At 39.0% G+C, this 15624-nt stretch overlaps 2 protein-coding genes across 4 annotated transcripts in view; one reads left to right on the plus strand and one right to left on the minus strand.

The window, feature by feature from the left end:
* The first annotated feature begins 2665 nt into the window (after positions 1 to 2665).
* Positions 2666 to 3603, plus strand: MED18 (mediator complex subunit 18). The gene is made up of 2 exons (XM_039730030.1): positions 2666 to 2798; positions 2919 to 3603. The coding sequence occupies exons 1-2, from the start codon at positions 2726 to 2728 to the stop codon at positions 3470 to 3472; spliced, it is 627 nt and encodes a 208-aa protein (XP_039585964.1). The 5' UTR covers positions 2666 to 2725; the 3' UTR covers positions 3473 to 3603.
* Positions 3604 to 5761: 2158 nt separating this feature from the next.
* Positions 5762 to 15624, minus strand: part of CERT1 (ceramide transporter 1) — a 75865-nt gene continuing 66002 nt past the window's right edge. For all 3 annotated transcript variants that reach the window (XM_039730028.1, XM_039730027.1, XM_039730029.1), the window contains 7 exons: positions 14428 to 14523; positions 13727 to 13859; positions 13530 to 13600; positions 12137 to 12265; positions 11247 to 11376; positions 9868 to 10004; positions 5762 to 8719 (listed from right to left, as the gene is read on the minus strand). In XM_039730028.1, coding sequence (XP_039585962.1) covers positions 9877 to 10004; positions 11247 to 11376; positions 12137 to 12265; positions 13530 to 13600; positions 13727 to 13859; positions 14428 to 14523 — 687 coding nt within the window. In that variant the 3' untranslated portion in view covers positions 5762 to 8719; positions 9868 to 9876. The remainder of the gene's footprint in view (positions 8720 to 9867; positions 10005 to 11246; positions 11377 to 12136; positions 12266 to 13529; positions 13601 to 13726; positions 13860 to 14427; positions 14524 to 15624) is intronic.

Genomic DNA, 15624 nt, shown 5'->3' on the forward strand with positions numbered 1-15624 from the left:
TGACACAGAGCTGAGATAAAGGTCTGGTCCCACATGGGCATCCCATTTCCCTGACACAGAGATCTAAGTGAGATGGATTTTCAAGGGAGCTGAACAGAATGTAGGTGGGTGGCTGGGAATAACATGTTTACCCTTCATTGCTATCTTTGTTTCTCTCCACCTCCTCCATCTGTCCGACCACCTGCTGTTGGTGTCTGCTGCATCCTATCTTCAACAGCTGCAGAAAAAGTTTCTTTAGGATATCTCTAAGGTATGTAGGTGTACCCCAGATCTTCCAAGCCTGCAGTGACAAGCAGCTCAGCAGCTGCAGGACTATTACTCTGCCAGTGAAGATACTTGGAGATGCTGTGGCTGTGGGGCCTCATTTGATCACCTATTTTTTCTAGAACTACAGGGGGACAAGCACTTTGGGACAACTTTTATTTTCCGGATTGCACTACTGCATAGCTTGTCAGACTGTGGTGCAAAACTACTCAGAGTAGCGACAGCTGTGGAATTTGAAAGAATTTTTACTTTGAGACAGAAAATTGACATCCTCTTAGGTTTTATGCGGCACCTGTAATAACACTGTTATGCACTTCAGCTAGAGAGAAGAGAAAATTGGTATCACCACAGAGAGAAGTGAATCTCAGAAATTAGTCCTCTTGAAATGCTAAACCACTTTTTTACTATTTTTTACTTTTCTTAGCTATCTTTTTCAATATTTTTTTCCATCCTAACTGTATGATGACCACACTAAGTAAAGCTGATCCATACATAAGAGGAAACCTATTTTTTGCTCCTTGAAGCTTAGGAATGCTTTTAAAACCATTACTCAGACCTTTTGTTGAGTATTTTCTTACTTTATGGCAACAGAGGCCTCTTATCTGCAATCTGGGGAGTCAGTACAATGTGCATCCACTGTGGCAGCAATGTGGGGTCTGGTTCCCTGCTTTGTCAACCTATACATTCCCCTCACGGATTGCAATGCACCCCTCAGGTCACCCCTGCTTGTCAGTACTCCAGATTACCTCTGGTACATCAGGGGTGATACAAACCATTGCTGCTCGGGGAGGGCAGGATTATACAATTTCTCATTTGCAGGTCTTTGGCTTTATTTATTTATATAATTTTTCTGGGGGGTGGCAGGGGACACCACCGCTGTGTAGATACTGATAAAGGAAAGGTGGACATACTGTTCACATTCTGTGTGGTCTAAAGGTTTGTTACACAAAAAAACTGCTAAGAGAAAGGTCACATTTACTACTCTATTTTGGGTATTGACAGGAGAAAATTCAGCTGGCACATATTGGGCATTTCCATCACTTTTTGAAAACACGGGCTTTTCTGCCTAGAAATGGTGCACACTGTACCAGGCCCAGATGAGATTTCTGCCTTTCCAAACCAATGAATCATACACATTGCAACTCTGGTAACTGTTTTTAACTCAAACTGCTGCAGGAGCTGAAGCACGGCCCACAACGCCCGGGGAGCATCAGGCCCTTCGCTGTTGCTGTAAACGACAGATTGGAACATTTCTGGTGGAGGTTTTACACAGAATTAACTGCATGTGCACCTCTCCCTGGGGAGGGGTGTGGGTGCAGCCAGGATGACCCCTGATGGCTGGTCCTGCCTGCTGGCCTCCCACCCTCCTCCACTGTGCTCCCTGCGCTGGGGTGATGTCTTAAGGCAGTACAGAATCTGAAAAATATAAAATACAAAACCTGAGGCATCAGGGTGAGGCTGGCCGCGAGCCCTGGGAGATTTGGGCCCCTCAAGATGTGAGGTCTCAAGATTTGAACCAAACTTTGCAATTTTTTTTTTCCAGTTGTCAATCAGAAGCTGTAGCTGGACAGTTATGATTAAGCAATTGCACTGTGAATGTTGCATGCTTGGCTCATCTTCTGTTTTGAGGAAAAGAGAAGACAATCCCAAGATGAATGGGCTCTCTGGATGAGAGCTGCCAGGAGTGCAGTCAGCAGGACTGGGCAGCAAGCGAGGGGAGGTAATTCCAGCCGTGGATGACCGTGACCACTGCCTCATTGACCACCAAACCCTCACCAAAGGGAGGGAAGATCCACACCCGCAGACTAAAAGGACTGTTCTCTTGGAGAAGCAAGAGATACAGCTAGCAAATAGGGTTTGAGCACTAATCAGGAGAAAAGTGGTACAACATACAGCCAACAAACGCTGATGCCTTTGTTTGTTAAAAAGGTATAAGTACTGTGGAGGTTTGATGATCACAGAGCCAGCCTTTCATGGGTTGCCTCCTGATTCCCGGCTTTGAGCAAACCAGAATGAAAGACAGAAATACTGCATCACAGAATCGTTAGGGCTGGAAGAGACTTTTGGAGATAATCCAGTTCAACACCAGGAGTCACTGAGTCAGCGTCACTGAGAGCAGGTGACACAGGAACATATCCAGGTGGGTTTTGAATGGCTCCAGAAAGGGACACTCCATAACCTCGCCGGCAGCCTGTTCCAGTGCTCGGCCACTCTCGGGATAAGGAAGTTGCCCGGCAAGCCAAGCAGAGGTGGAAAAAGCCGCGCTCCCGTCCGTGCCCAGCCCGCGTTCCGCCCCGAGGCCCGCACGGGGCTGTGAGGGAGCGGGGGCGGGGCGCCCCAGACCCCGCCCCCAGCGCCGGCCCCGCCCCGCCCGCAGCGCCCCGCCGAGCCGCCAGGGGGCGCTGCTGCCGCCTTGCCCGCCGCTGCCGCCGGGGCCGCGGGGCCGGAGCGGGAGCGCACCATGGAGGCGCCGCCGGTGACCATGATGCCCGTCACGGGCGGCACCATCAACATGATGGAGTACCTGCTCCAAGGTAGGCGACCGCGGGACCGAGCAGCGCGGGCAGCCGCGGCGGGGGGGGGGGTGGGAGGGCGCTGGGGCGGGGGCGCCGCGGCCTGCGGGGGAGGCGATGGTCGTGGCGCTGTCTCCGCAGGGAGCGTGCTGGACCAGAGCCTGGAGAGCCTCCTGCACCGCCTGCGCGGGCTGTGCGACAACATGGAGCCCGAGACCTTCCTGGACCACGAGATGGTGTTCCTGCTGAAGGGGCAGCAGGCCAGCCCCTTCGTGCTGCGCGCCCGGCGCTCCATGGACAAGAGCGGGATGCCCTGGCACCTGCGCTACCTGGGACAGCCCGAAATAGGCGACAAGAACCGCCACGCGCTCGTGCGCAACTGCGTGGACATCGCCACGTCCGACAACCTGACGGACTTCCTGGTGGAGATGGGCTTCCGCATGGACCACGAGTTCGTGGCCAAAGGGCACGTGTTCCGCAAGGGCATCATGAAGATCGTGGTGTACAAGATCTTCCGCATACTGATGCCCGGAAACACGGAGAGCATTGAGCCGCTCTCCCTCTCCTACTTGGTGGAGCTCAACGTAGTCGCACCAGCAGGGCAGGACATTGTTTCTGATGACATGAGGAACTTTGCTGAGCAGCTGAAGCCTCTAGTACACCTGGAGAAAATTGACCCCAAAAGACTGATGTGATTGAAAATCTGGGCCATTGGGGCACTTGTTTTGTGTTTCAGAAAAGGATGTTTTTCTAAAAAGCTTTTTGTGGGCAGATCAAAACAGGGAGAAGGGAATAAAGTACTATGTATCAGTTTTCACAGTTGCAATTACTGAGTGTTTTTTTTTCCTTCACTTGTGAATGTGAACAAAAGTGGATACTTTAAATTACCACTGTTAAAAAAATTGGTGAATGTTAATAGTGATAGATTTCCTTCTTTTGCATGGGAGATAACTTAAAAAACCTATTGCCTAACACTATAAAAATGTCAGACTTACTGGAATTCATCCCTCTGTGTACCCAGATCCCACTGCTGTCTTAAGGTCTTTTAGAGCACAATTTGTGTATCCTACCTAGCCATGCAAAATTTTCCTTTTCAGTAATAGATGAAGTTAATACCGTTTAATGCAGGATGTGCTGTTTCACACAAGCACAGAAATTGCTGTACAAAAAAGCAACTAACTGTACACCACTTCACCAAAGCTTATGAGACAGGAACAGGTACTTGTTAGGGAAACTTTCTTCTGATGTAACCAAAGTTAGAAGTGGAAGAAAATCTAATAATATTAACCTTTACAAGTGGTTTTCACATCTTTTAATAGTGTTCCATTATTTTCACTGTAATTGGTTAGGACAGTTTTCGTTAATAAGAAAGTAAATTACAGGTACTTTTTATTACTGGATTTCTCACAGCTGACAGCTATATTAAATATGGAAAAGTTAAGTGTTTTATATTAAAAAATTATTCACAATTTTTCATTAAAATGTATTACAAACAAATTAGCAGCTGATAGTTGAATTACTGATGATTTTGCTTAGCACCTCTCTTGATAGTAGGATGGTTAGTTACCTTAGTGGTGCCTTCAGATAATTCAGTGTTATTTGAATTAGATTTGAGTTTTCAAATACAGTTCAGTCAAATGAAGGTCGGGAAAGATAAAGGAGCTCACACAGTGAGATGTCACCAGCGTGACTGCTCATTACTACAAGTATTTTCTGGTGGATACAAACACACCTGCAATTCTGCTTATACTTGGGCATGACTTGCCCTCATCAAAACAGCACACTATCCTGGGCCTCGAGCTGGAATTCCTTCATATACAGGGCATAACTTCCTAGGAGCTGTGTGTGCCAGGCTATTCCATGGCAGTCTCATCCCAGCAAATGGGAATTGTCAGGGCTGTTGTCATATTTTGCCACTCCTAGCACTGGTTAAAAATCACTGGCTACAGACTTGTACAATCTGTGGCTTATCTCCTGGCACACAAAAGTTTAGGAAGTCTTGTGGATGACAATAGGTCTAACTATCGATTGATCCAAATTAATAAAGTTTTTAAGGAGAATGAGTTTAAACCCTAAAAACTGCAGCAATCCTCAGTTGCGTGTCATAGCCCTAATTATCATTCATCATCCAGGGTTGAATGATATTGTAGTTACACAGAAATGCTCAACCCCTCTTTACTGGAAAGTACATAATTTTAAAATTATGCACATAAGTTATGTTACCATGAATGTGAAATGTGGCTTTTTTTTGGTGGTGGTGGGGAATTTATTTTTGCCAGGTACAACACAGCTGCATTCTCCAAGGTCAGAGGTTACCTCAGGACTCTTTGTTTTTTGCAATATATTACAAGGGGTCTGATACAGCTGAGCTAAAATTTTGTTCCTGTTCAAGTAATGCCATCTGTTACTTCAAACCGTTCCTCCAGTCCTGCATACCTGTAAGGCTTCTACAATTTTCCTGATTGCTATAAAAAGAAGTAGAAATCACTGCGTGACAAATAAAGGTAGGATTGTTATTGATCTATTAGGCAAGACCTATTTCTACTGTTAAGAAAAGTTGCTCATGGAAGCTTATCTCAGTTACTAAAAGTTAATCTTATTTGGAAAAGCTGTAAGTTTATGTTTTTGCACATCTTAGTCCTGAATTGCTGTTCTTCCCATGGAAGCTCCCAGAATCTTGTTATTCCATACAAATGAGAAGCTGGCATACTCTGGGAAGTGCTCTTTGTCACGACTACACTCTACCTGGAGCACCTTTTAACACCCCTCTGACTGCTTGCACAAAATGAGCTTCTCAATGTTTAAACTAATGTGGCATTCAGGTTTTCATCTTAGTGACCTCAGTAACATAAGTAAACTGCTTTCCTGTTAAATGTTTTCCATGCACTAGAATATTGTATATAACTTCATTAATGATTTAAAAGTTGGTTAAAATGCAAGGTTTCTCCAAACACTGGAAAGTTAAAAACAACAAGAACCCAGGATTTTTCTTCATAATTTTTAATACTTTTAAATTTTAAATACTGATTTTAAATTTGTGATTGTAACATGTAAGAGCCAACTTCTTTTAATTTTTAAAACTTATCATTAGGATCATAAAGCTATTATAGAACAGTTACAACTCTACACACTCAAGGTACTCAAAAATATGATTCATGTTTTAAGTCTGTAAATGAACAGTGGCAATTCAAATACAGCATTATCTGTACAACTTGACAAAAATACAGGTGGACAATCTGATTAAAGAGAATCTGCACAACTTCAGATAAGCCAGCTCAGCCCAATTAAGTAAAAGGTAAGGTTTTTTCAAAGTGCATCACATTTTTCACAGATAAATTTGTCAAAGATTTTCAGGTTCTCAGACAGAATAACAATGACCATCTCATCTTCATTCCCAGTACAAGTTCTATCAAGTCATGTCCTTCAGATCTAGTTTGGCAACATCCAAATTCTCCAAACAGATGCAGATATCCAGAGAACAATATCTGATGATTGCTGCATTTTCAGCCTTTTGAACTGGTTCAGCTTACAAAGCAACCATTCTAGAGTCAGAAGCTGCTTCTGCAAAGACAACCATAGCTGTGTTAACACTCTTGATCTGTTAACAGGAGGAAATGAGCTCACAGCACACAGACCTGGCAGTGAATGACAAGAGGGATGGGCTCAAGAGACACGGTAAATTGTATAAAACCATAAAAGCAACATCCCTTCCAGAAGAAAGGATATAATGGCTACTCACACAAAGACAATATAAGAGAGCCTGCTGCCTTTTGAGATTACTTTTTCAGAGGTCCATTAATAATGATTTCTCATTATAATCACGTAACTCCTTCCATAGTCTTTAAAAAGCCTCTTACAAATCTGATTGGGCAGGGCTAGCTACAGTGAAGTACCAGTGCCTTTATCTAAAAGTAAAACATACTCTTTACAAATAGTATCTGTAGTGTTGTTTTATTTACAGAATAAATTGCAAAAGTACATCACATTTAGTGCAAATGCAACTAATGATATAAGTTTATATACTGCTTTGTAAACTTTCCATACCTTTGTAAAATAAAGCTATTCTATTAAATTAATAAACTTGCCCGTGTTCCAACAATTACCAGAAATGGCAAATAAGGAGTTAAACTCTTTATATTTTGGACTTTTTTTTAAGTTCCCATCAGTGGCTATGGTGGAATGTACCACTGCTTGGTTGATTGTAAAAAGATGACATACATTTTGAGGTATAAGATTTTGTTTTTTAACGTCAGTATATAAAATGCTCACTGGTGATATAGTAAAGATGTACAAATTTTCATCTTATTTGCCTTGCTAACATTACCATATAGGCACTTTTCTACATATTCAAATGGACAGAATAACTCTGTAATAAGGCATATTCCATGCACACCATCAGAGAAAGGCAAATAAAAAGGGAAGAGTTGTGGAGCATGAAATCTGCATGCTTGTGTAATCATGTGTTAGGTATGGTTTCATCTCTACAGAGAAGATGAACAGAGAAGTTTTTCAACACTGTGCAGATAATATTTATTCATTTACCAAATCTTCACTAAGTTACTGTATTATATCTCTTTTCAGGCACCTAGCACGCTCTATCACATAAATTTGACTTTCAGCTTCTTTTAAAGAAAATATATCTGCAACTTTTTTCCTTAAGATACCCAGTTCAGTGAAACACCGAGCAGTCTCTGATGAGTTTCCAAGTATAGGACATGGATGAAAGACCTCACAGTCAGTACTAGCCCAACACAGTCCTTTCTAAACAAGTATCTCCAGAATCAAAGGCAGGCAAACACCTGACATTTAAATTTTCACAGCAGCTAAAGGGAACTTTCCAGTAAGAACTCTGCATTCTTATGTCTCTGATGGGGTTTTGATCAAGAGGCAAATAATTTTCTACATGAACCTCATAGCACAGCTTTATTGAGATGAGGAAAACACATGCAGGATCTGAAAATAATGTACTCATCCTCAATCTAGACTGGGAATGTTGTTTTATATAACCCAAATTATTTCAATAAATATTATAGTGTACCTTCTCACAGCTTTGGGAAAGCCCCAGATATCATCCAAGAAAGCAGTCCACAGATAGCATGGACAGATGTCTCCTAGGTTTTAGGCAGTCTCTTGCCCTCTCATACAGAATCTTTCTAGGTATTTCTGGATCATGTTTAATAACAAAAATTATGCAGCACATATTACATAACTAAAAAATACAATAGAAATATAAAGATATCTGGAAAAAATAAAGCTTTTCACACTCTTACTCCTTCAGAACTAAAGATCGTCATAAGAGTAAGACAATAGAAAAGGCAAAGTCATTAAGGATATTGACAGCCCTCAGATATTAACTGGCATTTTATGTAACAAGATGATTCATTATAGAAACCAGCAGTAATGAACTGTGATTATACAAAGCAAAACAAAACCTGCCAACAAGTTACCTAGGTTTTACTGAAGCCACTCCTTTCAACACCCCCAAAATACCACACAGATTTTTGTGCATATAAAGCACATACAGTATGCTATATGTGCATTTGTCTCTTGTGCTTTTTACACATGCACAGAAACTGCAGAAGTATCTTAGGAAGGTTGACAATGAAATTCTACAACTTGTTTAAAATTAACACAGTAGCCCATGTTGGTGATTCAAAGTTGTATGCGCTTTTCTTCTTCTAAAGCAAGCAAATAAAAATAGAGCCATATACATGTTATCAATACATGTATTTATAATTACACACTGATTCAGCAAGAAAGTTAGCAGGAGAGAGCAATTGTTAAATAGTCAGCCCCATGGTGTTGCAACACTTCTTCACTTCAGCATACAAAGCCTAGAACCTGGGCCATAAAAAGACTGTAGATCCTTCGTTCCAGCATGGAGTGCTTTGTGCGTGGTCACTTCTCCAATGTGGAATGCTCACCCAGTCTTGTTATGATTGCTGCAGGTAAGCAAAGAGAAGAATACAGCACTGAAAAGGTTGTATATTGTGAGTAAAATGAACTTGTTAAACACCTTAAGTATCATCAGGACTGCTATGATCATGTGTTAACAGCTGGCTTGTGACACCGTGTTTCTAATGCTTTATGTACTCTACTTCTCTAACAATTTACATTTAAAATTGTGAATCATTACTGGGATAGCTGTCACAGAAGAATGAAACAACTAAGACCTTTAGTCTTAGTTGACACAGTAACTTTACTGAGTCTGACCTAGTAAATAGAACCCAAAAATAGAAGTAACCTAAGTCACACATAGAATAAGTGATAGAGACTCATCTTCAGATGTGACTGAATGATGCTGTAACACTAGCGCAACTAAGCAGAATTCTGTGATTTGACATGACAGTTATAGAAAATAAAATATATAGCAGGAGTCAAAACTAGCAAAAATAATTTAAGCCTTATTTAGCACTAAGGGGCGCAGATATCCTCAAAGTGATCAAGAAATCCTCTTCTAATGTCATATCATCATCTAACTGTTCAAACAACTTTAGATTAGCAAATAACCTATACCATGAAGAATATATCCACTGACTTCAGAAAGCACCTGGAAATCCCTTTTCTTTCCTAGGTCCATCAGAAAGGCTAAAAACTTAAGTCACAGTCTTCTAAATACTCTAATAATTCATGTTGGTCTGTCAGTGAAGTTCCATTAATAAAAATCCTAGGTGAAAACTATTGTGTCAATATAAAAGAAAACTGAAATGTACTCATAATCTATGAAATATGCAATTTTAAGTAGAATTTAAGTTATAAAAACCTCATGAGGCTCTAGAGTAACTTCACTATGTATTTTTTCAGAACAAGTGCAAAATGCCTGTGATAGTTGAAAAAAACAGTACTTCATCCTGTTTTACTTCTAAATAAATTGGACATGTAAGCAAAAACTTGCAAAATGAACCAATAAAATTCTATGAAAACTAATGCTAGCTAACTTGTGCAGCTTGTACACACAAATTACATGTTTTAAAAAAGTATATTGCATGCTAAAGCAAGTACTGAAGCCAAGTTAATAATGTAAGACATTCCTAGATTGCAGACTTCCATCTTTAAAATGGTGAATCAAGAATTTAAAAAGTATGTATACCTGCTAGTACTAGAATAAAATAGGCTTTCCTGCTGTCTTCTCTTGCACATATGATGTAAAACGCTTTAAGAACTTTGGATATTCTCGTTTAGCCACTGCCCGTAACACTGATGCTGGTGCCCATCCTCCTGGGTTCACTAGAAGTACAGAAAGAAGGACATCAAAATAAAGCAACTCCACTACATGCTGAAAAAGTAAATTTTAGTTAATTACTTCTGTAACTCTTCCTCAAGTTAGAAAGAATAACCATCAGCAGATTTTTTATGCCCCTAGGCTTGTGTTGTACACGTTCTGTTTGCAGTACTCAAGCTTAGTCCAGAGCTAATGATGCCATTATTTAGAAAACATTAAAGGTGCTGAATGGTGAGTCTTGGGAAAATACCTGAATAGAAGAGGATATTCTCTACAGGCTTCCAAGAAACAAAGAGAAAGAGACTTGAGCTACTCCTTATTTCAAAGAAAGCAGAGTCAGTCTTAACTTTTCAATAATTACTGCATTTGCCTGCAGAACTGCCACATAGGCAACAGCCTACAAATGATTATAAAGTATTCAAACAAAATTAGAATTGATTTTTAATTACATATTCATTCACAGGGAAAGTATGTTGCTGAAAAAGCTATCACTTCCCATATAATCACAGTTCACAATTTGGCAGTGAAAATATACTTTTTAAGTAATTCGGAAACTTTAGAAAAAGTAAAGAGCAGGGTGAGCAAAGTGTTTTGTAGGTCTGGGAGAGAAGATATTAAGCATGTATCTCCAATTCTACAATACATTTCTAAATACTGGGTACAGCAACAATGCAATCTGGCTTTGACAAGTTTTCAGTCAATACCAAGGATTCTATCAGCTAAAAAAAAAAAAAAGAAATGTAGACTAAATTATATAGCTTGCGAGCATCTTCATACAAAATATATTTACTCCTTGGCATCAGGGGATAAGAGCTGTGTCTTTACTGTCAGCAGCTTTTCAGCCTATTGAGATGAATTGGGAGAAAAAAAATTACAGTAGTACATGAAAAAACCCAACATGCCATTACTGAAAAGAAAAGCTATGCCAGCTCATTCCAGTTATAGACATTTCTGCCCACCTTCCTCCATCTCAAGGTTATATACTTAACACTGGGCTACACAGCTCTTTCATTTATTCCTCCCAGAGTACCACAAAATGAATGATCCCATTCACCAGTTCATGTAGCACCTTAATTTGAGACCTTTTGAACATGATGAACACAAAAGTGATGCTATATATAGATAAAATAGAAAAAGAAAAAGGCATCAAGGGAAAAGGCATATTTTATTTTTTCTTTTGTGCCAGTATTCAACTCTCCAAAATTAACATCTATCATGATTGCCATACTGGAAAATTTTATACTTACCGTTTGCTACATACGTAATCTTGCACAGAATGTTGTCCCTGCTTATCTCCTTGTTGCCCTCTGGTGGGCTTACTAACGTCTGACAAATCATTGCAATATTTATTTTGGCACGGACACAGCGATTGTTCAGCTGCCAAAAATATGAAACACTGTAAGCTTTAAATTAAATTTGTTTCAGCATACTTGAGCAAGAACATCTTTTCATCATGAAGTCTAAGACACTCTAGAAGCTGTGTTTCTGAGAGTCTACTTTCTGGCATTTACGTGGATTTAACATGAAAGTGAGTAAAATGAAAGATAGATGGATAGGGATAGAATTATAAATGTCTGAATCTTAGGTTTCTGCTTACTTAACAAATTATAAGTGAATTACTTCAAGTGTTGTGACAAATCAGTAAAGAAACATTTCAAGAATAATGTATCAGCATTTACAAATATCAGTAAACTTTTCCCTTGGAAGCAGGCTATGGAATAGCAATCAACAGAAAAACAACCATTCCTATTATCTCATAGAACTAAGGCAAAATTGTGTCAAATGGAGACTTAACACTATCTGTAATTATACAAACCTACTCTTATATTTGACAATGCTGAAGAGATACTGATTTGATACCATACAAAATAACCTAAATTCTTTAAAATGTTTTCACATCTCCATAAATTTTGCTTCCATTCTGCTGTAACAGCTTAGATCATCCGCCTGAGAGATAAGGCAAGAAAGCTTTTGGCTAGGAATGCCTTCATCAAGTCATTTTACCACCTGGTTTAAATCAACTGTATTTTTGTAAAAACCCTCCATCACCCCCTGCACTAGCACTGCAAATGCATTACCATGGAAGAGAAAAACTACCTTAAAAAGCAGAACTTCACAGAATCAAAATAATACTTACAGGAGCACTGTCATGTTCTACAGAGAAATTGCACACAATCCATGTTTCCGGATCATTTTCACTGAACGCTGGTATCTTTCTGATTGCAGACAAATACAGCACATCCCTTTGAGAGGCTGGCCACACTCTCTGCAGAGAAACACCTGAACATAAGCTTTTCCAGGTTTAACTACTATCCTTAGTTAAAATTAAAAACCAAGCAAGGCAAACCAGTTATATTATTAAGTTAAAGTAATTTCATTCTGAAAACTGCAAGAGAACACAACTGTTGTAAATAGGGAACAGAAATTTCAAGTTGGCTACACTTCATATGAAAAAAATTAAGGCAAAACTTTAAAGCCTTTGAAATGCAGAGCACTAAACTGAAATGAATTTTTCAGTTAAAAATAGGAATAAGCAGTTACACTCCTGTACCCTGAACCTCAGGTTTGTGTTTTAATTAATACTTGTAAACTACAAACTGAACTAATGGTTAGGTGTATAGGGATGCATCTACAGTTACTTATGTTTCCAGAGAAGAGACAGGAGGGATGTATTTGAAAAAAATATTACCTCAAAAAGCTACTACTTCAGTAAGACAGATAGAGCAAACTGATATTATCCAAGAGAAAATTTCAGAAGAGAAACATGTGACAAAATAAGAAAATATACAGAACTTATTTTCCTGACATTCAATAGAAGAAAAAAGTTCTGGCTTTTAACACAACCAATACAGATGATAAAACTGTCTTACTCAAAATTATGAGTCTTCTATTAAAGAAGTTTTAATGTAACTGCACTACTGGTAAAATTGTCCAAGAAGAACATTTGTTTTAACATTTGAATATACTCATACTTAGAAACATGTAAGACTAAGGATAAATACATAAATTTTATTCCTACACATTTTTCAGATCTTTACATTTCAGTTGTTGGGTTGTAATTCAAATGACCATTTAGGGGGAAAAAACAATTAAGGTACAAGAACAAATGTTGTACCTACAATTAAGAACACTTGAATTATGAGGTGGTATGTCAACCAATTGTGGTGAATGCTAACCTGCATTTTTGAAAAAAACATCTGATACAGTGGTGTAGATTTCTTCCTTATAGTCAGTGGTGATTTATTGCTTCTGTTTGCTTTGGGTGAATCTGGCCTTGCTGGCAGTGATATAATCATAACATTAAAAGCAGGCCTCACTTGCTACTGCAAGCCCTATCAGACACACGCATAACCAATTATGCTCTCAAGAAAAGTTTGAAAAATTGATGTAAGTTGCAGTTGAATAGAGAACTTGTTTGGGAATATTGTTCAGAACAGTATTTTAAGTTGTTAGGCCAGTAAAGTATTCAGAATATTGGAACACACATGCTTCCAATGTCTCAGTAAGGTATGCAAATGAAGTGTTATTACCTTATGTGTCTGGTAAATGATGATTGCGTTATCTGCTAAATTTTCCACAACATGGAAATTTTCAATTGTTGCTAAAAGGGGACGGGGGTGGGGGGAAGGAAAAAAAATACATCAGTGAACAGTCACAGACAACAGGACAATGCTATAAATACTGTTCTTGCTGATAAACCTTCAAAGCTGAGGAACCAATGCCTTACTTTCCCAGTCATTACGAACATCAACATTCCAGAAGTAGTGGCAAACTTCATGCCCTGTGACGCCTTTAACAGCATGGGTTGCTTTCAAAGGATCTAGAACTATTCCATTCTCTTCCACTTCTCGTCTGTATACCTATAGCCAAACACAAAGAAACATATGTAGAGCAGAAGCTGTCAAAACTGTTCACGTTTTAATTGCTTAAATTTAATCAGTCTAAAGAAAACTGAACTAACTTATCTATGAGCTTATAGCTTATAAAACTAAACCACTTATCTATAAGCTTATCACGTGAATAATTTGCCATTAAAGTGTTCTGTGGTAACATCCATTGAAGACATTATTATGTGGCAATTCACATTAAAATACCAGTACTTTAAGGTTTCTACTCCAAGAAGTATTAAGCTAGCTTATTTATTAATATCCAGATGGATTTATAATAATGGTGGAGCATGTTCCATGAGAGCCACAGTTCTCATGGACCCCAGTCCCAAGCTAAACACTGGTATTCCCAGAGAGAAGTTACAACAGCATAACTTGCTGATTGATAATATTTTCAAAAATCATAGAATTAATTAAGTTGAAAAAGACCCTTAAGATCACGGAGTCCAGCAGTAAAGATAACACTGCCAAATGTACACTGGAAGTATCTGTTTTCACAGCGTATCATCTTATATGAATTAACCAAACCTGAAACATTTACCTTCATTTCTCCTTCTTCTACCACTAGCTGCCAATTGGCATCTCCTCCTACATCTTGCAAGGAATATGTCATGTGGTTTTGTACCATCTCTTCCACCTGTAAAGGAAAAAAAACAGGCATTTTTAACTCATTCCTTCCATGTTTTTGGGGAGATACTGTACAGCATTGGAAGTCACAAGTTAATACTTCAATTCCTGTGCAGGAGCTGAACTTGAATGAGAGTGTTCTCTGTTAGGTTAGGAAAAAACAAATAATGCTGGCCTTCGGAAACAAAAGCCAAAATCTTGATTCAAATTCCAATTTCATCCTTTGTGATTACTTCCTAGCCTGCCTTAGTGCCTTTAAACTGTCAAACCTCATCACTTCTACCTAAAACAGTTCTTTATTTCAGCAGATAGGAACTGCAAATATCTCTAAATGGAATTGCAATGCACTGTAAGATATTCACTGAAGAGCATTTTAAAAATTCAGCAAAGGCAGGGGATTAGGGAGGAAAACTGACAAGCTCTAAAACCAAACGCACATCAAAAGTCATACTGGAAGAGAAGTGAAGAGAAAGAATAGTCACAAGCAAAGCATGCCTCCTCTGTTTCAGAGGCATCTTTGCACAGTTGACATGTAGAAAAAAAACAGAAATGCCTAGACTCAAAGGATTATGATGGTAGAGAGATTCTATAATTACAAAATGCTAATTTAAAACTTATTTTGCTAGCAGCTATGCCTTTTTTTTTTAAACAGCCAAATATTTGCTATATTTTTATAGCTTTTCACAAGCTATGTGAATATCTTATTTTTTATTCCATACAATATGCATGAAAATGGGTAGTGGGACAGGTAGATGATGCTTATTTTAGATCTAAGATGTTATTCTGTTTCTTTGGTTCCCCACCTTTTTCCTAATGCCACAAATAAAAACAGAAGCAAAATCATAGGGTATCTATTGCTGTGTAATGCTTCAAGTATTTGAAACATTTTAATAATTTTTTTCCACCCAAGAGATAGATGACTACTAAAACTTGTGAGAGAAAGCATGTCCACACGATTCACAGCATTCTCCTGAACTACTGGAAATACTTTTTTTTTTTTCCCAGAAGGAAAAGCACAACAAACAAAACTAGTTAATTGACCAACACAAAGGTTAGTTGAAGAAGTGCACAATCACAAAATTAACAGTCTGAACCCCAGGGTGCTTTTGCA

The sequence above is a fragment of the Passer montanus genome, unplaced genomic scaffold (assembly GCF_014805655.1).
Source record: "Passer montanus isolate IOZ18808 unplaced genomic scaffold, ASM1480565v1 scaffold7, whole genome shotgun sequence".
Classification (NCBI taxonomy): domain Eukaryota; kingdom Metazoa; phylum Chordata; class Aves; order Passeriformes; family Passeridae; genus Passer; species Passer montanus.

Bases quoted from the DNA above. Each gene is read 5' to 3' on its own strand.
- MED18 (XM_039730030.1), top strand. From the start codon at position 2,726: ATGGAGGCGCCGCCGGTGACCATGATGCCCGTCACGGGCGGCACCATC. The intron at 2,799-2,918 runs GTAGGCGACCGC...CTGTCTCCGCAG, and splicing joins GATGGAGTACCTGCTCCAAG to GGAGCGTGCTGGACCAGAGC.